Source organism: Apiospora kogelbergensis (assembly GCF_038363985.1).
Source record: "Apiospora kogelbergensis strain CBS 113332 chromosome Unknown utg000008l_segment0_segment0, whole genome shotgun sequence".
Taxonomy (NCBI): Eukaryota; Fungi; Ascomycota; class Sordariomycetes; order Amphisphaeriales; family Apiosporaceae; genus Apiospora; species Apiospora kogelbergensis.
This window is the reverse complement of record NW_027117425.1, coordinates 2,852,261-2,873,247: the sequence shown is the minus strand read 5'-3', so window position 1 is coordinate 2,873,247 and position 20,987 is coordinate 2,852,261. Positions and strand designations below refer to the sequence as shown.

The 20,987-nt window shown below is 54.8% G+C and overlaps 10 protein-coding genes across 10 annotated transcripts; 8 read left to right on the top strand and 2 right to left on the bottom strand.

The window, feature by feature from the left end:
- Positions 1 to 984: 984 nt before the first annotated feature.
- PG998_012885 (nonribosomal peptide synthase GliP-like protein) lies at positions 985 to 2,770 on the top strand (the record flags this gene model as incomplete). The annotated part of the gene is made up of 2 exons (XM_066879701.1): positions 985 to 1,115; positions 1,315 to 2,770. 2 exons carry the CDS (start codon positions 985 to 987, stop codon positions 2,768 to 2,770), a joined length of 1,587 nt encoding a protein of 528 aa, XP_066726085.1.
- Positions 2,771 to 3,105: 335 nt separating this feature from the next.
- PG998_012884 (nonribosomal peptide synthase GliP-like protein) lies at positions 3,106 to 5,502 on the top strand (the record flags this gene model as incomplete). Its single annotated transcript, XM_066879700.1, has 1 exon — positions 3,106 to 5,502. One exon carries the CDS (start codon positions 3,106 to 3,108, stop codon positions 5,500 to 5,502), a length of 2,397 nt encoding a protein of 798 aa, XP_066726084.1.
- An 881-nt stretch (positions 5,503 to 6,383) lies between these two features.
- Positions 6,384 to 7,992, top strand: PG998_012883 (cytochrome P450 monooxygenase; the record flags this gene model as incomplete). Its single annotated transcript, XM_066879699.1, has 2 exons — positions 6,384 to 6,559; positions 6,690 to 7,992. Coding segments are annotated over 2 exons (1,479 nt in total), but the record flags the coding sequence as incomplete, so codon positions are not given.
- Positions 7,993 to 8,797: 805 nt separating this feature from the next.
- PG998_012882 (uncharacterized protein) lies at positions 8,798 to 9,660 on the top strand (the record flags this gene model as incomplete). Its single annotated transcript, XM_066879698.1, has 2 exons — positions 8,798 to 8,843; positions 8,933 to 9,660. 2 exons carry the CDS (start codon positions 8,798 to 8,800, stop codon positions 9,658 to 9,660), a joined length of 774 nt encoding a protein of 257 aa, XP_066726082.1.
- A 780-nt stretch (positions 9,661 to 10,440) lies between these two features.
- Positions 10,441 to 11,589, top strand: PG998_012881 (FAD binding domain-containing protein; the record flags this gene model as incomplete). Its single annotated transcript, XM_066879697.1, has 1 exon — positions 10,441 to 11,589. One exon carries the CDS (start codon positions 10,441 to 10,443, stop codon positions 11,587 to 11,589), a length of 1,149 nt encoding a protein of 382 aa, XP_066726081.1.
- Positions 11,590 to 11,671: 82 nt separating this feature from the next.
- On the top strand, positions 11,672 to 12,405 carry PG998_012880 (Tryprostatin B 6-hydroxylase; the record flags this gene model as incomplete). The annotated part of the gene is made up of 2 exons (XM_066879696.1): positions 11,672 to 11,988; positions 12,117 to 12,405. 2 exons carry the CDS (start codon positions 11,672 to 11,674, stop codon positions 12,403 to 12,405), a joined length of 606 nt encoding a protein of 201 aa, XP_066726080.1.
- A 170-nt stretch (positions 12,406 to 12,575) lies between these two features.
- On the bottom strand, positions 12,576 to 13,953 carry PG998_012879 (uncharacterized protein; the record flags this gene model as incomplete). The annotated part of the gene is made up of 2 exons (XM_066879695.1): positions 12,576 to 12,814; positions 12,867 to 13,953. 2 exons carry the CDS (start codon positions 13,951 to 13,953, stop codon positions 12,576 to 12,578), a joined length of 1,326 nt encoding a protein of 441 aa, XP_066726079.1.
- Positions 13,954 to 15,630: 1,677 nt separating this feature from the next.
- Positions 15,631 to 16,542, bottom strand: PG998_012878 (uncharacterized protein; the record flags this gene model as incomplete). Its single annotated transcript, XM_066879694.1, has 1 exon — positions 15,631 to 16,542. The coding sequence occupies one exon, from the start codon at positions 16,540 to 16,542 to the stop codon at positions 15,631 to 15,633; it is 912 nt and encodes a 303-aa protein (XP_066726078.1).
- Positions 16,543 to 17,540: 998 nt separating this feature from the next.
- PG998_012877 (methionine aminopeptidase) lies at positions 17,541 to 18,999 on the top strand (the record flags this gene model as incomplete). Its single annotated transcript, XM_066879693.1, has 3 exons — positions 17,541 to 17,583; positions 17,659 to 18,803; positions 18,856 to 18,999. 3 exons carry the CDS (start codon positions 17,541 to 17,543, stop codon positions 18,997 to 18,999), a joined length of 1,332 nt encoding a protein of 443 aa, XP_066726077.1.
- Positions 19,000 to 19,566: 567 nt separating this feature from the next.
- Positions 19,567 to 20,918, top strand: PG998_012876 (uncharacterized protein; the record flags this gene model as incomplete). The annotated part of the gene is made up of 2 exons (XM_066879692.1): positions 19,567 to 20,135; positions 20,429 to 20,918. The coding sequence occupies 2 exons, from the start codon at positions 19,567 to 19,569 to the stop codon at positions 20,916 to 20,918; spliced, it is 1,059 nt and encodes a 352-aa protein (XP_066726076.1).
- Positions 20,919 to 20,987: the final 69 nt, after the last annotated feature.

Here is a 20,987-nt window from a genome sequence, read left to right as displayed (position 1 = left end):
TCATCCTCTGGGGTGTAGCAGATGCATGATGGAGTTGGAGGTGCCTTACCGCCAATGACTGCGATTTTCCCGAGTCGCCATGGTATGAAGGTTTGCAAAGGAATGTAATGATGACAAGAGCTGAACTCTCAAATACGTACGCGCCCAACAGTGGCTATGTAGATTTAATCCACCAATTGCGAGTGTTAAAAGATTTAGCCTGTGTATTGCTGTGCCGTTACAGTACAGCGATCCTTCGGTGAAGGATGTAAGCGAACTTGGCGTCATCCACGACTAAGACGGAGATCCAAGCCATGATCCTAGCCGCTTGTCTTCGTAACACGTAAGCTTGTATTGTTAGTCTTTTGGTCTTGAATCAAAACTGTATGTCTGCACTTTAAACAAATACCTTCCAGTCTCAGGCAAAACAGCCTCCACGGAAAGTAAACCCGTTATCATGACTTTGTCAAGGGGGATGGCGCTGCTATCCAGCAGCGTAACAGCTATGAGTGTATCATACAAGCAATGTCAACGGTGCTCGGTGTCAGCACCCTTGAGATTAACCAATCCTCAAACACCGTCACTTTCCTCAAGCTCGGCGGCGACTCGCTGTCTGCCATCCTTATCTCTGCAGAATGTAAGAAGAGCGGGATCCATATATCAGCCAACGCCTTTCTTCGAATCGCACCCATCCAAGCGATATTGATGGAAGTGGCGAGCTCGGCGCGGTATATAACAATGCCTCTACCGAATGAATCACCACCGGTGTCTCATACGACTAGGGAAGAGACTCGAGGCGCGTCTGCCTCTCCGCCCTTTACAACTGGGACGGTGACAGTCAACGACCTATTGACTAGACTCAACATGGATGATTGGACAGACCTGCAACTGCTCCTACTACGGGAAACAGCCAAAACTAGACATCGGAACATCCTAACCATATCCCAAAACTATTCTGGATCCTACAATTTAGAAGACTTAGGGAGAGCCTGGAGGGATACGATTATGGCCGAGCCAATATTCCAGACCCTTCTTCGCGACATGGGAGTGGCAGAACAGCAGCTGCTTCCTTGGGATATCGTCGAGGTCGAGACTGACGAAGAGTATAAGCGAGAGGCTTATATAGCAACTCATGGGTACGACTCGATATCCAGACTTAAAGTGATCGCCTTGGGTTGCTCAAACGTAACCCCGAGGAGGGCAGCTAGGTCCACGATGGTGATTTGGCGCATACACCATGCATTTATCGATGGTTACTCTGCTCGGATCTTGATTGAGAAGGTCAATTGCACCTTGCGGGGAGGGGACCAAACCCGTCGGGGGACCTTGTTTCAGAGAAACTTTGCGATCCTTACGTCTACTACAAGAGCAGAAGAAAGCATCAACAAAACGCTTCTGGGAAGAGAAGTCCAGGGAATTCCCATTCGCTGCGGGAGAACTGCTGTTGAGCCCACAGAGAACGGCCAAGACGGAGACCTCGCGCGCGCAAGGGTCCTTCACAATCCAAGTTCCGGATGAACGCATGGCCGCTGCCACCGCGGAAACAGGACTTACTACGACGGTATACTTTGCAGCAGCGTGGTCACTCACACTCGCCAAGTTCATGGACCTTGATCAGGTCTGCTTCGGCGTCGTGCTTTCGGGGCGTGACTTGCCCATTCCCGGAGCCTTCGACGCTGTTGGGCCGCTCATCAACACCTTGCCGTTGCTTGTGCGGGTGCCAGCCAAGGGAGATATGGACATGCCAATCGGAGAGTTCCTACGCCAGATACAGGATGGGATGCTCGAGTTGAGTGCCATGCAGCACTCACCGGTTCCTGAAGAACTGAATATGAGTTTCAACACCATTTTGGCTACACAGGTCGGATGCGACAGTGGAGAGCCGCTCTCCATTCCCGTGCCGTTGGGCCAAGACCGACTCGACATGCAGTCCGGAATCCCGCTCAATCTCGTGCTTGAGCAACAATGCCTCTTGAGGGCGTTCTATTCAACGGAGTTCTTTTCGACGGAGGACATGGTCAATGTGCAACGAGTCCTCGAGTGCACCATCAATCGTCTGCTGGACGGGAGCCAAGGAAGTCTTGTGTCGACGATCTGCGAAAGGCTCCCAAGAAGTCTGGAAGATGAGGTCAGAGACTGGGGCAATTGCGAATCTTCCGAGAGCCTTGATAGTTCGAAAGACAACGACCTGGTAACACTGTTCGAAAACGTGGTGGCAAGACATCCCAGCGACGCCGCCATCGTCTGGGGCAAGGAAACGATTTCATACAGAGACCTGGATCTAGCGGCTTGCGTCGTTGCGCGGAGCCTAGGCTGGCTAGAGCCGAACGAAATTATCTGCGTCTACGCCGACCAATCGGTCAACTGGATCATTGCGATCTTCGGCGTACTCAAAGCAGGGGCAGCGTATGCCCCGCTGGATCCTTCGGCGCCAGGCCCTATACGCCGAGCCAGTTTCGAACGAAGTGGTGCCCGTGCAGTGGTTTACCCATCACAGGGAATCCTTTCCCAGGTCTTGGATCGCGCAAGTGCAGGCCAGAGACAAGGCACGTCGCACGAATGCTTGTCGCTGGTGGTCGATGAGCTACTTTCGGAAGAGAGAGCCCGGTTGCATTGCGGCAACGGCATCTTGTACCCAAGACGGCGCGTCGCCCGCCCGGATGACCTCGCCTACGTGTGCTTTACGTCCGGCTCGACCGGACAGCCCAAGGCAGTACAGTGCACACACAAAGGCCTTGTGGCCTTCCAAAAAGACCCACCGTTCGGCTGGGCGCCTCAAGGGGTGTGGTAGTCGCGCGACTCATGTCCCCCGTGTTCGACGGCAGCATCCATGAGGTCTTCTCTGCGTTGACCTACGGAGCCACACTGCGGTTGGCGTCTCCAAACACAAGCGAGCACCCGTTCTCGCATCTACAGGATTGCGACTCGGCTGTGATGACACCATCCATCGCGAAAGCACTGAACCCAGATCGGTATCACCGACTCAAGAATGTAAGTAGGGAAATCGGAGAGTGATAGGATTCGTGGTCGGCCAAGCTCACAATGGCGGTATAGGTTTATTTGGTAGGCGAGCCCGTTCCACAGAATGTCTGTGATGCCTGGTCCCAAAATCATGCGCTATACAACATGTACGGTCCAACAGAAGCAACGTGCGGCGCAACGATAAAGAGGCTATTGCCAAACAAGCCCGTGACTCTGGGAAAACCAAACCCATCGACCAGAGTGTACATTCTTGATCGCATGCGCCGATTGCTACCACCTGGTGCCGTTGGAGAATTGTACCTTGCCGGTATACAGGTGTCACTCGGCTACATTGGCCTGCCCGAACTAAACTCAACCAGTTTCATGGCGGATTCTATACTCCCCCATTCGAAGCAGAAGATGTATAGAACTGGCGACTATGGGTATTGGGACAGCAAAAGTGGCGAAATCTGCATTACAGGGCGCAAAGACAGACAAATCAAGTTGCGTGGGTTCAGGTTGGACTTGGATGACCTGGAGGCACGCGCGTCCATGGCAATCCCCGAATGCCGTGCTATAGCCATGGTTCGCCTGGACGACCGTCTCATAGCAGCTTACGAGGCAGCTTCGTCCTTGGGCAGCGGTGTCAACGAGATGCTTCTGAAAGAGCGAATGGGGGAGGTTCTGCCACTTTATGCCATGCCCAGCAGGATCTTCGACGTGGGCAAGTTCCCACTGACCACAGCGGGTAAGCTGGACTATATGGAGCTTCGAGCTTTGGTCAGCTCAAGAATCATGGACTCTGCGAGTCGGCCCCCATCCCGATCCAAGAAGGCGAGTCCCACCGAGAAGCTGATCATCGACGCCATCTACGACTTGGCGGAGATTAATCGAGGTGTGGTCATAGATCCAGATTCCAACATCACGGCACTCGGTGGCCATTCTATCCTGCAGCTACGGTTGGCGAGCCGACTATCCTCGCTGACGCGACGACGACTCACAGTGCGGAAGATTATGGAGAATCCTCTCATATCACATTTAGCATCTGCAATCGATGCTGAAGTGGTCCAGGACAGAAATGGTCGTGGAACGGATAGTCACAACCGTCCACTCAGTCCTATCGGCCGAGATGGGGCAGAGATGCTTGGAGGCAGTCGGATATCCCCTATCGAGCTTTATTGGTTCCAGAAATATTGCCAAAATCTCGGGACTTCTTCATTCAACGTATCACACGTTACGAAACTCCAACCTGGTTTTAGCAGACATCAAGACTTAATCGCGGCTTGGAATAAAGTCCTATCGACACATTCCATCTTGCGTTGTAGATTTGGGGAGTCCACAAAAGTGGGTGACGGCATAAGAAGGTCCTATGCCAAGAGGCCTCCCCGGGCTCTATACGTCGAAGTCTTGGACCTTCGGGAAGCCATCAACATGGAGTTTCACCTCGAAACCGAAAATCCGATACGAGTTACTATCTCAAAAGAGCATATGGTGGTCTGTGTCAGCCACATAATCTGCGACTTCACGACACTGAATCGACTATTCAAAGAATTCGTCGCCGCATTCCTTACGACGAACGTCGATATATGTGGAAATGGGGGATTCCCTCTGGAATCGCCTGGAAGACGGTATCAAGAGACCACCTGTTGGAAGACCAAGACCGACAAGCCTACGGCTGAATTTTGGGAATCATACCTCTCCGGCATAGATCATGCCAAACTGCCTCCCCACATGAAATCATCTCGCACTGCGTACGCTGGCCAGTCTCTGCTGTTCAAACTCACCGACGACGCATCATCTTGCCTCAATAAAACATCGAAGTCCATAGCTCTCACTCCCCACCAGCTAGTTCTAGCTATGGTTTCCCTCGTCTTACAGGCAGATCACGCAACGAAAGACGACCTGATCCTGGGAAGCCCCTACTTCGGACGCCAGGAGATCGACATGCGGACCATCGGGCTCTTCTTACAACCGCTCCCCATCCGCATATGGCGTCGGGCGGTCCAAGCGGAGCCCGGCACGGAGACCAGCTCCCTGGAGGCGTTCTTCCGGGGGGTTCAGCGGTCGGCGTCCCTGGCGCTCAGCCACGGCATCGAGTGGGGCTCGCTCATGGAGATCCTCTCGGCCTCCGAGGACGCGGGTTTGCGCGCGGCGGCCGCTCGGCAGGCGCCGAACCACCCACTGTTCGACACCGTGGTGTCGTTTCACGGCCTGCCCCGAGCCGGCGGGCCGGCGTCCGCGGTGAGCCTGGCGCCCGAGATCGCCGGTACCGAGGACCTGCTTTGCTGGTCCGATGGCGCCAAGTTCGGCCTCATGTTCGAGTTCTCGGAGGTCGGCGAGTCGTCGTTGACGCTGAGGATCGAGTACGACACGGCGCTGTTCTCGGCAGACGATGTTCGCCAGTTTGCGCGCCGTGTCGACGCTGGCATGAAATGGGTGGCTGGAAATCCTGGTTCTTCCCAGCTCGAGGAACTAGAATATGTCTTGCAGGACGTAGACAAGGGAGAGAAACACAGCCCTCAGGAGGTGGATTTTGGCACTGCGCTATCAGAGCTATCGTAGAACCCGTCGCGAGCGACGTCAAAAGATCGCTAGTGGTCAACGGAGACCGTATCCTGCACTACATATTTGACTCTGATTCTGATTTGCCTGAGCAAGCTAATTGGCCTTGTTGAACAAGGTATACCTTTCAAGGTATGCAGTTTCGATACCAGAGGCTTGTCTAACAACCTTCCATGCCACCTCGGCGCCTTCGAGGTTGGTCGCGAAGCCCAGGGGGCTGTGCAAAATCATGGAGTGGGAAGAGAGGTTTCGGCGATCCTTCAGATATCCATGCTCAGCAAGGAAACAATTCCACAAGCAGACTAGAATTAAATTCTCAAGCGCACTCATAGTATTTTGGTAGAGGATTTACAGGCTCGGGCAAGAGCGGTTGCATTCCAGCTAGAACAGAAAAGGAGCACGCTCCGGGTTATGACCTTTTACAGTGTAGTGCATATAGAACTCCGAACATTCTGATATTTCCCTGGGGGCCATTTTCATTTGTGGGTCTGTTCTTGATTGAGGACATGTTGTCTTCATCGTTGTGTCGTGCTTACGTGTGCTTTTTGGTCTATTGGAAGTACACCGATGTTCACGTCCGAGGCCTTCCCCACAACTTTCAGGTGGTGCAAAGTTATACGATCGACTCATCGATCAGCAATTTCTCTGTATATGTGCAATGGCTTTTGTACCCAACTTCGAAGATGGCTTACATGTTCCCACAGCGTTACTTTCTGCTGCGATATTGGCTATCGTGTTGAGTCTCCGAAGAGAGAGTATACGCACATTTACCGCCTCCTTGCTATCTAGCTCAATACACGTGAGTTTTGCCGCCCATCTGGTACCTGAGATCTATAATTGGTCGCAATGGTTGACGGCTTGTATCTCAGATTGTTTTAGTTCGCTTCTTCAGCATCAAACACCTCCATGACGGGACGGACCTGCCATCTCTTCCATATGCATTTCCAAACGGCCAAGGGAACGTTGAGAAGTTCCTTCACGGCCGCGCCAATAGTGCTAAGTGGAAGAGAAAATACGGCGAGCTCTACCGCCTTTGGGCAGGTATGAGAAGTGAAGTGTGAGTCTTCTACGCCTTCATATTACAAGCTAGTGTGACCCCTGGCATTGTCATACTAAGCCATCTATATGGGACAATGGTCGCATTTTGCGATAGCAGTGTCGTTCGTCATACTGAATCGCTTTATTAGCGTTTTAACGAAAGCCGCTCATGTGCAAGCCGTATTCCGTGACTCCCACACCCATGTCAAAGCCCACGCAAACGGCAGTGGCTACCTCATGGATTGTCTTCTGGGTTCGTGTCTCGGTCTGATCAGCGGCGGTCCCTGGCGTACGCTGAAGTCCAGAGTCGAGGCGCCATTTCTCCATCCATCCATGGGCATATATACGACCGACCTGCAGGACTTCACCGGTAGATACCTACGAGAGCTTGACGTGAGACGAAGGAAGCCAGAGGAGTACGGGAAGCTGCATCCTGTTCACGACCTGAAGCTGCTCCCCTTCCTCTTCGTTGCAAGGATACTCTATGGGCCGCTGGATGCAGAGCTGGAAGCGGAGTTACTTGAACTTATCCCAGTAAGAGAGCAGCTGTTCAAGAGTGTCATCGCAGGGGGCGTCACGAGATTTTATCTTGCAAGGCTTCTCGCCCATCCAACGATGCGCAGCCTTGACCGTTTCAAAAGCCGCTGGGCGACATGGAACGACAAAGCGCATTCTCATGCCACCAAGACCCAGGGGCAACAGCCACGAGAGCCGCCCATCATCGATATGTACAAGTCGGTCAAGGATGGTGCTATATCACGCGAACAGCTCTTACAGACGCTGGATGAAATGCTGTTTGCCAACATCGACGTCACAATGGGCGGGGTGTCGTGGGCTCTCGTTTTCCTAGCAGCCCATCCGACGGTACAGAAGGCCCTGCGGGAGGAGATTCGCGACCACAGTTCGTCTCCGGTAACGCGCGACACCTATCTCCTCTCGTCGTGGTCCACAAAGCCGACCCTGCTCGGCGCCTGCATCCTCGAGGCCGCGCGCCTGCGGCCGCTGGCCGCCTTCTCCGTGCCCCAGTCCTGCCCGACGCCGCGTGTGCTCGACGGCTTCCTGGTCCCGGCGGGGACGGATTTCGTCGTCGACGCGTACGCGCTCAACATCCGGGATCCGTTCTGGGGCCCCGACCGCGACCGGTTCCGCCCGCAGCGCTGGCTGGAGCGGCAGCAGGGCGGGCGCGACCTCCGCTACCACTACTGGCGGTTCGGGTTCGGCCCGCGGACTTGCCTGGGGAAGCACGTCGCGGACTTGATGCTGAGGACGCTCGTGGTCAGCTTGGTGGAAGGCTGGGAGTTGTCTCTGGACACCGCGAGCGAGCACAAGAGTAAAGACGTGGGAATGGACGGTGAAGCCTTTGGAACGGGCGAAGAAGACATGGATTGGCCATGGGATGATGAGATGTGGATACATCATCCGGATCTGTTATTGAGGCGTGAGGCTTTGTAAAGATTTGGATTATGGCAACTCTCAAGACTTGAATATAGCGGCCGCTGTCGATAAACAATGTGATGCACAAACCTGAACCCAGTTACCAAATGAGCTTCGTTTTTCATAACTCTCATCTCACATTACCCGTAGACACGCATAAGGCATCCTGAATCGTGGTGTTCTCCTCATACCACTATAAGCTGCAGCAATGGCAGCTCGTGTGACTTCTTCCACCTGACTTCTTTTGGCTGGAATCAAACCAACGATTACTCCAGTATGCCAGGCCCGTCTGGGTATACACGGACTACCTGGCCGCCTGAATTTACAGAGTAGGAACCCTTGAAACACCAAGTATTCATCTGTTTGCTTGATGGTAATTTCGCACTTGTGATGAGCGTGCATGTAACCAAATTGGACATCCGTTTGCCTTCGATGCTGGTGGCGACGGTTGTATGCAGTGAGCTTTTCCGCTTACATGGAGGGTGGGATGGGCGTGGGGTGTGTTACATACGATAACTATGGGGCTAATCAAAGGCGGTGCCGGATTTCGATGCGGGCAGGGGGCCAAGACGGGCCTGTTACCCGTTGCGTGCTGCCTGGCGACTTTGGAAGTCCTGTAAGTACCCACGATACTGGCAAGATGCAGGATACCCCGCGTACGGGGAGAGAGAAGCGGGTGAAGTGAGTTCTGTGTGATGGTATTACTTAGACTCCGTTCCTTTAATGGGATTTCATGAACAGGATAACAGGATCTGGCAAATCGCCTCCTCTTGAATCTTAAACTTATCTCTTCTAGTTTGTCACACTGAATAAAGATCTCGCTATGTCACCCCAGCCATATACTGTCTTCATTACCGGCGCCAATCGGGGTAAGTCCAAATCCAGACAAGTTCAGAATCCTCTTGAGACCTTGACCGCGTCTTGATACTAAGCTAACCAAAGATTTATTTCACACCAGGCATCGGGCGCGCATTGGCAGAGGCCTACCTGTCGCGACCGAACCACAACGTCATCGCCAGTGTTCGGAACCCAGAGGGCACAACCCTCAAAGCCTTCCAACCAGCAGAAGGAAGCCGGCTTCTGGTAGTCAAGATTGAGGCCACGTCGGCCAGTGACCCCGCCGCCGCCATCGAAACCATCAAGGCCGCTGGAATCACCGCGCTCGATGTCGTGATCGCCGTTACGGGCATCAACCCGACGAGCGCCTTTGCCGAGGTCAAGGACATGGACCCGGCGAAGCTGGAGGAACTCTTCCAGGTCAACACCTTTTCGTTCGTGAAACTCTTCAGCGCTACCCACCCGCTGCTCAAGGCCGCTGCCGACAACGCCGCAGCGCGTGCGGGAACGCCCAAGCTCGTGGCCATCAGCTCCTTCGTGGGCCAGCTCGTGGAGATGCAGTCCAACATCCCGCTCCAGGTCGGCGCCTACGGCGCCAGCAAGGCGGCGCTCAACTACCTCGTCCGGCGCGCCCACTTCGAGAATCCGTGGCTGGCCTGCTGGGTCATGAACCCGGGTTTCGTCCAGACCGACAACGGCAACGCATGCGCGGAGCTCTGGGGCATGGGACAGGCTCCTGATGCCCTGAAGGACGTGGTGCCCGCCATGATGGCCAGGATTGACGAGGCCACGCCCGAGAAGTCGTCCGGCAAGTTCTACAACTTCGACGGTACGGAGCTGACCTATTGAGGAGCCTAGCAGTGCCAGGGCATTGAGTAGTAGAAGTCACGTGCGTCTAAGAGGTATAAAAGCCTCTAATTGACTGCCTAGACATCCGATTTACGCTTCCTTAACTACGAGTTGCTAGTATGCCTGTCGGCTTCTTTGTTCACAATACATGCATGCAGCAAGGTTCACACGTCACACCATCCCGTGTAAGATCGGCGTAATCAATAAAAAGATTTTTGCGTCTTTATCCAATGCCGCGGATGATGTGAGATCTGGCTGATTGGACACCCTACCCGATTCTTACATAAGCTTCTTGGTACGGCGTAATGCCCTCTATGGACTGAGATGGCTTCCAATGACCTCATGTTTACGGCAGGTATATCACCTGAAAATGTACGTCTAAACAGTGCATGGATTGGGGCCGGTATACTGAGCGGGTGTGGCGTGACCGGTGTAAGATCGCGTTGGTTAGCAGCAACAACTTACCCCTGAACCCCCTTCACCCCCAACCGCAGCCCCAATGCAAGTATTGTCATTATTTTGGTGTGGTAGACGGATGTAATCATAAAGCAAACAAAAAATACAGCAAACTTCGGAAGCGAGTACGTTCATGCAAGTAAGACGACGCACCATGCACATGTCACGAAAATGAATGTGATGTCGGTAAAAGACCAGTATTAGTTAGGATCTTTCATCCATCGATTCATTCCATATAAATACCATGAGTCCCACAACGAATTACACTGCCTCAACACTAGATAAAGTTCTGATCGTTATTGTTAGAAATATAAAATTGAAAAAATGGTAGCTTTCAGAGTCCTCTGTTTCTCCATCGGCACTGCCGTCTCCGCTGTCTTTGCACAGTCAACGGAACTCGCGGATTGCAAGTGCTTCCCGGGCGATCCGTGCTGGCCGTCCGAAGCGGATTGGGCATCCTTTAACCGCACCGTCGGCGGCCGCCTCGTAGCAACTGTGCCCTTGGCCGCCCCCTGCCACGACTCCGCATTCGGCCCCTACAACGAGTCCGCCTGCGCCGCCCTGCGGTCGACATGGTGGTTCCCCGAGACGCACCTGTCCAGCTCCTCGTCGCCCATGGCCCCCTACTTCGCCAACGCCAGCTGCGACCCCTTCGCCGCCCCGCACGCCCAGTGCGTCCGCGGCACCGACCCCCAGTACGCCGTGCGCGCCGCGGGCGCGGCCGACTACCACGCCACGCTCGCCTTCGCGGCGGCGCGCCGCCTGCGTCTCGTGATCCGCAACACGGGCCACGACTACAACGGCAAGTCGACGGGCGCGGGCGCGCTCGCGCTGTGGACGCACCACCTCAAGGACACGGCGGTGGTCGACGCGTACGAGAGCGCACACTATCGCGGCCCGGCCCTGCGGCTCGGCGCGGGCGTGCAGGCGCACGAGGCCTACGTCGCGGCGCACGCGGCGGGGCTGGCTGTCGTGGGCGGGGCTTGCGCGACCGTCGGGCTTGCGGGCGGTTACTCGCAGGGCGCCGGCCATGGGCCGCTTAACTCGTACGCCGGTCTTGGCGCGGATCAGATACTGGAGTGGGAGGTGGTGACTGCGGCGGGGGACCAATTGACGGCCAGCCCCGTGGAGAACTCGGATCTCTACTGGGCCCTTGCCGGTGGCGGCGGCGGCACCTACGCGGCGGTCGTGTCGGCGACCGTTCGCGCTCATCGGCTGCGCGTAGTTTCCGTCGCTAATCTGACCTTCTCCGCCGCCGGTTTGTCGAAAGATGTCTACTACGACGCCGTGCGGACTTACATCTCGTCGCTCCCCGCCATGACGAGGGCGGGGACCTGGCACAACTGGGTGCTTTTGGCTGATAGCTTTAGTTTGCATCCCACGGTTGGGCCCGAAATGGAGGCATCGGATCTCGATGCGCTCATGCAGCCTACTCTGGCATTTTTGAACAGAAGTGGCATTCCATACGGTTAGAAAGCCCCCTGTCCCACAATTCAGGCCTTTCCTTTTCCTCTCCCTTATGAATATGCCCCCAGCAGCCATACGAAGTCAAGCAATGGAGGTAGATCGGTCGCTGACGAAAGAGGTAGAGTACCGAGTGCGGCAGTTTAGTAGCCTCCTCGAGGCTTATGACGGAATGTTTCCCCGCGACAATGTTACCGAGTTCAGCCTAGGTGGCCGGCTCATCCCGAGGTCTGTGGTGGAGAATAATACTTCGTTGACGGCCCTTATGGATGTGTATCGGTACATCAATGACCAAGGGGGCATGATCGCCGGATCCGCGATGGACGTTTCGGGCTTCCCGGCTGGTGGAGTGCAAAACGCGGTGAACCCCGTCTGGAGGCACAGCGTTTTCAACAACGTCATTGGCCTGTAGGTCTTACCCCTTTTCCTCCCCTCTTATCATTCACCCAGCTACTCTCCTTGAACCAAGATGCGCCTTCCTACCCCACTCATGCTAAATGATAGAATGGTCATGCTGACGCACTCTTTGCTCATAGAGCGTGGGATCCCTTGGACTTTGCGGCAAACAAGGTACCCCAGGAGACCATCACGAACAACTTCATGCCGAAGCTCGAAGCACTGACGCCGGGCAGCGGTTCGTACAGTAACGAAGCGGATTTCCGACAGCCGGATTGGCAAGATGCCTTCTGGGGTAGCAATTATAAAGCGCTGAAGGAAATCAAGAACAAGTACGATCCCCACGAGCTGTTCTATGCCTTGACGGCTGTGGGCAGTGATGAGTGGACTGTCCACGAGGACGGGCGGCTTTGCAGAATAGGCACATAAAAGGGGCACTAGTACTGTCCTCAGTCCGATAACGTATATATAAACAATCAAACGTCAAACACCAAATACGAAAGCCCCAGTGAAACCGGGATTCTCCTGCCAAGCCGTCGCTGTCGGATCATCGGTTCCAATGACCCTCCTCAGTTTTGCGTCCCAGGAGGTCTCGTCCATCACGATCTGAAGCAACCCTGGGGTCTGCCAGAAGTTTTGATGGGCGCCGTGGCTTTTTCCCAAGCCCCATAGCCCTTCCAACGCATAACGTAGCCGTCCCCGAAGTCAAGCTTGCCATGGCGCCTAAGCGCGTCCAGGCCCGAGCCATTTCTCCGCAGCAGCATCTCCAGGCACCACAAATGGGCGCTCAAGAAATACCGCTCGAGGGGAACTTCGCAGCATTCACAGTTCTTATTCACTGTGATACTAGGTTAGTCGCAGGTTAACAGAGAAGACCGTCGCTTGCTTACCTGTATTCAGGACTGGTCGGATTGCAGATCCAAGATCCGAGCAGACACAACGGATGTCTGCCAACTCGGCCAGGCGCACCCAGGGTAGCATGTTAAAATCTTGGACCACACTGAGCCCGATTCCTTTGTCTGGCTTCTCTATCAAGCCTCTCAACTCGCGGCCATACACCCTCGTTCCTAGGAGGGTCAGACGCTGGGGAGGCTCACAGTTAGCGACTGAGCTCGTCAATGCATGATGGATCCGTAGAAACAATGACTCCAGGCTTGTAGCGTCCCCAAAGCCTTCGACGCCGATGACGACCTTGTCCCCGTTTTCTCGGAGCACGGCGTGGGCGGCCGAAGAACCATCGACAGAGGGGGCGGCTGTGGGGAAGGCACTAGGTTCATCTGGACGCCGATGCGCCCTGAGCGCTTCGATGTGACAGAGATGGAGGGCCAGGCTCAGCTTGGGCACTAAAAAGGCCCTTTGCGCCTTGTAGTCTATGACCATAGCAGTTTTCTCGCAGTCGCTGCTCAGGGCTTCGGCGTACTCCTTGGAGGGCTTATATGCCTGAATATTGCTGACGAAAGTCACCGTCATAGCAACATTTGCTGCCAACTGCGCTGGGCTTGTTACCATCGCTGCAGGTCCACTGGATACACCCAAGCTGTACCCAGTACGGTGTAGAGTCCTTCTCCGTTGCTCTGCTTTACTCCAACGCAGGTTCGTAGTCAACTGGCTCGTACCAAGCAGGATTTCAGCTTCCCTACACCAGCCAAGAAATACTTTAGTATTCTGGAGCTCCGTAAGGTCTTGCATCTTGAGCCATTCACCCCTGGTTGCCTCCAGTTTGGAGTGATTCATGATGCCGTCATCTGAGCCAACTCTTTCCAAGTGCCACTGAATTTGGCTATGGTCGTCTGAGTTTCGTTGTATGGGGATCACGGCGGTTTTAAAGCCCCCAAGAATGTACCCACCAGACTCATTGGTTATAGAACAGTCGTCTTCGATCTCAGAAATAGGATCGATCGAGCAGGCACTATCCTCCGAGTTCCCATTGTCACTAACCCAAAGGTATTCTCTGGAAGCAGACAGATGACAGAGCATCGCGAAGCTCATGCCAAGCCCCTTTCCCCATGGCCTTGGGATCGGATGCCACACAACCATACTGGAAGTGAAAAGTTGCCTCCAACATGAACTTGGCTCACGTTCTTCTGGCGATAGCGGTTTCAACGGATTCAACCCGTGGGCCATGAAGTCGAGTTCCTTGTCAATGTTTAGTTCGCTCCAGACAGCTCCATGACTTTTATACATGGCACCATACCCTATCGCCGTATTCTCCGGGTGTAGTCGCAAAGCAGCACAAATCCAGCTTATTGCTTTTGGAAGATCTTGGTGATATCCTGCAGGTAGCTGTATTACCAATACATCGCGGGTACATCTGTAAAGTTGGGCTTCCGACGAGTATGCTAACGAATAGTCCAGCGAGACGGGGAAATGGTGCTGCCCCGAGCCATCAACGTTCTGTAGGTGGACGGCGACTGACTTGGCTATAATATGAAGTGCCGATGAGCTTGCATCTGGCCACAAGGCTTCGAGGTGTTCCCTGCTTGTCGCTATTTCAAACTTGTCGTTCGATCCAGTAATAATTGCTGTGCTCGCTATGTCGTTGAATATCTCCTGGGTATAGGGCAGCTGGCAGGTTTTGTCCTGGCCCCTTTTCGCCCTCAGGGATAAGATAAAATCCGGAACCTGCCATGAGCTTGCAAATAATAAACTCTTTTCACGTCTTTCTCCAAAGCGTAATGACTGGGTGGCGGGTCTTAAAAACAGAGATTGTTTCCTGATTCTCGCACTCTGTTCGACAGAGAATGGCGCTATTTTGGCGATCAGATCTAACAGCGTGCTGGTGCTTGGTCGAGTTTGATTCCATTGACTCACGATTGAGTGTACGAATAAACTCGTCAGCTGGTACTTTTCGGGGCTTGTGAGTTGTCCCCCTTCGGCACAGCACCGTATGACACTCTCGGAGACCCTGGAAGCGAGAACGCCTCTTTCGGGCTTGTCTCGGAGTTTACCAACACAATCCCGGGACAGAAGAAATTCAACATCGAAGGGCAAGACAGGCGTTGCTTTGGGACGAGGTTTTGCCAGGGACGTTTGGGACTGTCCTGTGAAATCTTGATGATCATCCCCTTCCTCTGGAACACCGTCGTTTTTGGCCAATATTAGTGCTGCCTGGTCCTTGAGACTGCCAAAAGCCCATGAAGCCATTGTATACCCAAATATGTATCTTTTTCACCCCCCTGGGGGGGAATGACTTGCAGTTAGGCGACGTTCACCGGTCCGGTGGTTGGTCGAGTATAATAATAGCTCCGTACCTTAAAAGGTGGTACGAGATCTTGGAATCGCGGTGTGCGTGGTATTCGTAATTCTAGTGATTGTGCAGGCTGGGTATGGGGTGAGAGGAAGGAGGGGAAAAGCCTCAGGATATTCAATCCTGCTGCCTGCACGAAAGCGACTTCAAGCAGGAGGGCGGTACTCACTGTTGATTGGTTGGAATGCGAATCAGCATGTAGTAAGACACGGGTTGCGTAACACATAGCCTCACTACCGTGGTAGTGGCGGTGTGTTAACCCGCATACTGAAGCTTGCTTTTGTCGAGCTGACGAGGGAAATGCAGACCGCACGCCCAGTATGAGAGAAGAAGAACCTCAGAGAATACCCGATTTTGCTGACTGCACAGAGCGGGAACAAACGGTATCTTGTATAAATAACAACTATCTAGCCGAAAACATCGGTAAGCACTTTCCCATACGCAGTGTAGGACGACCCCATCTTCTCAACATCGTAGTCATTCCAGTACCCCGCTCCCTCGACGGAGCCCTCGGAAAACCACCTGGCGAACTCGGCCTGGGCCGCTTCGGGAGTCGTGCCCTCACTGGGCTTGGCGTCGTTGATGACCCACTCGACGGGCGCGATCTTCATGCCGCCCAGGGCCTTCTGCCATGAAGCCGGGTCGTTGCCCGCGCCGCCGTCGTAGACCTGCAGGTAGACCCGGTCCAACAGCTTCTTCTGGTCCGTGTTAATGCGGCCCACGGCGTCGGCCCAGAACGCGCTGTTCGTGTAGGGCGCGATGGTGTACTGCAGCCCCAGGCCGCCGAGCATCTTGGCGAAAGCGACGGTGCTGGTCATGTCGTAGACGCCCTCGTCGTCGTTGTTGAGCGCGTCGACATCCCACGCGGCCGCCAGCGCGGCGAAGTTGCGGTACAGCGTCGACTCGGGCCCCGTGCCCTCGGACGCGACCAGGTCGCGGATGATCTGGAACGTGGTGTCGTGCGAGACCAGCGACACCTCGACCCGGTCGACCTGGGTGGACGCGGCCGTCTTGAATGACCGGATCTTGTCCGACAACGCGGCCCCGCCCGTGTAGACGCCCCCGCTCACGACGGGGGCGTCGACGGCTTCGCCTGCGTCGCCGGTCGAGTAGTACACCAGGTCGCCGGCGTCAGTCAGGCCGATGCGGAAGATGAGCAGCGTGTTGAAGCCCGACGTCGTGAGGCCCGTCGTGTTGGATTGTAGCACGTCCTTGAACAAAAACATGCTCTTGGGCGCGGCAGCGGTTACTGATGAGACGCCTCCCACCAGGAGTAGCACGCCGGCCAGCGCCGTTTGCATGCCACCGATCAAACGCATTGCAACGGTTCTTCTTTTTCTATTTCTGATTACCCAGGGAGTCAATGTGATAAAGAGTGGTGGGTTTGGGGCTGGCGAAGATCAGGAACTACCCAGTCATTTTGTAGCACTCGCCCTCCTCTGGAGCGGGCTGGCAGGGCGTCATCTCTAGGACCTATGATTGGTGGCAATTGAAGGAACAATGCCCCGAGAGTCAGTAGATGCAGAAAGGAGGATGTAATGCACCCTTGCTACCCTGCTTAGACTTGGGAGTTCCTTGCTGGGAAGGACTCGGCATTGTAACGTTTCTATACGAGCTCTCGTGGTTGTTGCGGGGATGGATCTGCATCGGGTCTTGTGCCCCGCCGCCGGCAGCCATCGACCGTCCACACGATGGCTTTCGTATGGGTGGAACAAGTCGGAAAAAAGCCAGTGGGAACCAGGGGAAAGAGAGTAACAGAGCATCTAGTAAGTAAAGCTTGATATTGTATGCCGAGGCAATGGGAATAGCAAGTGTACACCGAAATTGACCCGCTCCCTGAAGCAGGCCGGCAGCCGAATCAAGCTTGGGAACGGGCCGCAGTAAGCCAGCCGTATGGCCGTTAATGGGCGGCTTGGGCAACCGACATCAGTGACGAGTAAAGGATCAGGCGAGTCGGGTAGCTCAACTCGGCTACATCTTTCGAGAAACTCTAGACAAGAAGCTAGGTAGTAATGGGCGCCATCCCGACATCAATTGCTAGCAAGGGCTGAGGGAGCAGGATGTTGGAGTTTGGGAGTAGCAAGCACCACTTGTACAATGTGACGTGGGTTTTCCATCACGCACTTGTGTTGGTTGTTGGCGACAGTGGTGGGCTGACGATGGAATTGCTGCTTGACCCACCCACCACCTACGCCCTTCAGTGTAAACCCGTTATCTTATCGCAGCCGGGCACTACAAAAGTTGGCGGGGTACAAGGTCGCGAGCACCCAAAACTCGAGCGCAGTTATTCGCAGTCTCTCCGCACAAATTTCCAAAAATGGCTGCGCAAGCTCCGGTAGACGAGCTCAAGAAGCTCAGTGGTAAGCCTTGTTACTTGTTATTGTTTGTCCTTTCCATGAACCATTGCGTCTAATTGCTTGTCATTGTTTGCGCAGTCAGCAACGGCACCGACGGAGCCGACGGCAAGGCTGCCGCAGCTACCGCCGAAGAGCACTCGGGAGGCGAGGAGTCAGATGATGAGGGCGACGACGCCGCGGCCGGTGGCGCCGCCGAGGGTGCTAAGAAGAAGAAGAACAAGAAGCGCAAGCCGCGCAAGAAGAAGAAGGCCCCCACCGTGCAGACCGACCCGCCGAGCGTCCTGATCTCGACCCTGTTCCCCAACAACAGCTACCCCGCCGGCCCGGAGGAGGAGTACGTCGACGAGAACCGCTACCGCACCACGAGCGAGGAGAAGCGCCACCTCGAGACCCTCAACACCGAGTGGCTCGCCGACTACCGCCACGCCGCCGAGACCCATCGCCAGGTCCGCCAGTGGGCCCAGAAGAACATCAAGCCCGGCCAGAGCCTGACCGAGATCGCCAACGGCATCGAGGACAGCGTGCGCCGCCTCGTCGGCCACGACGGCCTGACCGAGGGCGACGCCATCAAGGCCGGCATGGGCTTCCCCACGGGGCTCAACCTCGACCACATCGCCGCCCACTTCAGCCCCAACGCCGGCAACAAGACCATCCTCCAGCAGAACAACGTCATGAAGGTCGACATCGGCGTCCACGTCAACGGCTGCATCGTCGACAGCGCCTTCACCATGGCCTTCGACCCCATGTACGACAACCTGCTGGCCGCCGTCAAGGACGCCACCAACACGGGCGTCAAGAACGCCGGCATCGACGTCCGCCTGGGCGAGCTCGGCGGCCTCATCCAGGAGGCCATGGAGAGCTACGAGTGCGAGATCAACGGCACCTCGTACCCGGTCAAGTCCATCCGCGGGCTCGCGGGGCACACCATCCACCCCTACAGCATCCACGGCACCAAGAGCGTGCCCATCGTCAAGACCTCAGACACGACCAAGATGGAGGAGGGCGACGTCTTCGCCATCGAGACCTTCGGCACCACCGGCACCGGCCACGTCACCGACTCGGGCGAGGTCTCGCACTACGCCCTGCGCCAGGACGCACCCAAGGTCGACCTGCGGCTCAACTCGGCCAAGACGCTGCTGCGCGTCATCAAGAACAACTTCAGCACTCTCCCCTTCTGCCGGCGGTATCTCGACCGCATCGGCCAGGAGAAGTACTTATTAGGCGTGAGTAGCCCGATCTTTTCAATAGAAGTATCGTTACTAATGTATCCCCTAGCTCAACAACCTCGTACAACAAGGGATCGTCGAGGACTACCCGCCGCTGGTGGACAAGAAGGGTTCCTACTCTGCTCAATGGGAGCACACCATCCTGCTGCGCCCCACTGTCAAGGAGGTCATCAGCCGTGGAGACGATTACTAGATTCAAAAAAATGACTTGGCTACCAACATGTGCAGGATGATTTCCCGTGATCGCGTAGATTTTCTCATCACTTGCTAGTCGGCTTGTGCACCGATATGATAGCGCGGCTCTTTTGACTGCGCGCGTATTCAGCCAGATTGCACAGCTGTCCAAGGCAATCCTGGCAGGCTTACGGCTGCCTTGATGTGTTTAGCTCATCTCTTTCATTGTCCAGTAGCGAGCCCGATTTCTGCTGAATAACCTAGGGCACCTGGAAAGACAGATACACGAATTGACAAGCCGTATATCAGATATGAATGGTACGTATGCTCTGCAATCAACTCTATTGCAAAGAAGCTAAAGCATTTCTGGATGCTTAGATGCAGTGCATTTGACGGACATAGTCCTTTTCCCTCCTTCTTTCGATTGGTCCTTTTCGATATTGAGTGTTGACATGGATGGACGTCATCAAGTCAAACGCCTGCCGAGCGATGACCAGGACATGGGCCCAGACCCGACCATAGACATTGACGGTCGAGCCAGGCAGGCACGCCGAGGACTGAACTTTGCGAACTTCCTGCTGCGGTTATGCCTCAGGTGTCAGAATGGGACTTGGATCCGACCACGCAGATTATACAGTGGACTTGGGAGGACCTAGAAGGAGAATGGTACCTGCGCAGCGTTCTCCCAGATTATAATTGGGTTGCATTCAAGTATGACACCACCAACTGCATGGCTGTGGTGATAGCCCAGAGCATCCTCGATACCTTTGCGTCAGACAAGGATCTGGCATTGGTCTGGAAGAAGCAGGAGCTATCGGGGGTGCTACGCCTGATAACAAGCACCGTCATCCGCAGCCAGCGCTTCATCAGCAGCAAAGGGTTTCAAATGTCCGAGGAGGAGCAGCAACAGACGATGGACTCCCAGAACTGCCCCGATCTGCTCAAGAGGTTGCGACAAACACTTGTGTGCGTGGATCAAGATTTGCCCGCGAGGCCGCTGGCCCATCCGGGAGGTTTGTGCAACATGTGCGGAGAAAAGACCGATTCCGTCTATGGGCCTGTCTCAATAGGTCTACTTAGCACTAGCACGAGCAGACATGCCAAAGCTGAAGTTGTGTGTACGACAGAGGAGGGGACACTCGAGCGGCAGTGGAGGTACGTTAGGCATTCATCAAGCCCCTTTCGTCTTTTGTATGTGTGACCCAACGCTGACGCCTGCCTCTATTTCTTCGTCGTCTACGAGTCATATTGATGTTGAAATTCTGTGTAAGACAGAGGGGGAGCTCGAGAAACAGTGGAGGTATGTTAGGCATTTTCCACCCCTTTCATCCTTATACGTGTGCCCAATGCTGACAGACGCCTGCCTCTATTTCTTCGTCGTCTAGGAATCATGTCTTCCAAGACCTTCGCCCGTTGTGTTTGGTCCAGAATTGTGCCACCCCGAACAGGACCTATACAAATCGCGAGGAGTGGCGGTCGCACATCGAGGAGCACCACAGCATCAAGGGTTATTTCTGTCCCTTTCACGCTTATGAAGCGAAGACACCTTTTCCCCAACGTCAGGATCTGGAGAGGCACATCCGGAACACGCATCCAGCCCGCGAATACATGGAGGGGGAGTGTGTACCGTCGGGCGCGCAGGATGGCACTCGTCCACTTGAAAAGAAACCGAAGAAAAGAAAGAGGAACGATGACACGAGTCAACCTGACACCAAACCGACGAAAAGAAGAAAGAAGAACAATGGTACGAGTGATGCCAAGGAGCTTAATTGGGATGAGCGCGCGCTGGGGCAACTGGTCGGCAGCGGCATTCGTTCGTCCTATTTGCCATCCATGCATCGTTGCCCGTTATGTCGCATGGAATTGAGAAACTCGGATCACTATTTTGGTCATGTCGGGGACCACCTTGAGTCGATCGCGCTGTTGAGTGCGTGGTGATATCGATCAACTCTGGGGCTATCCAGATGCTCTGAGATACTAGAGATATGCATTATAAAATGAACACGT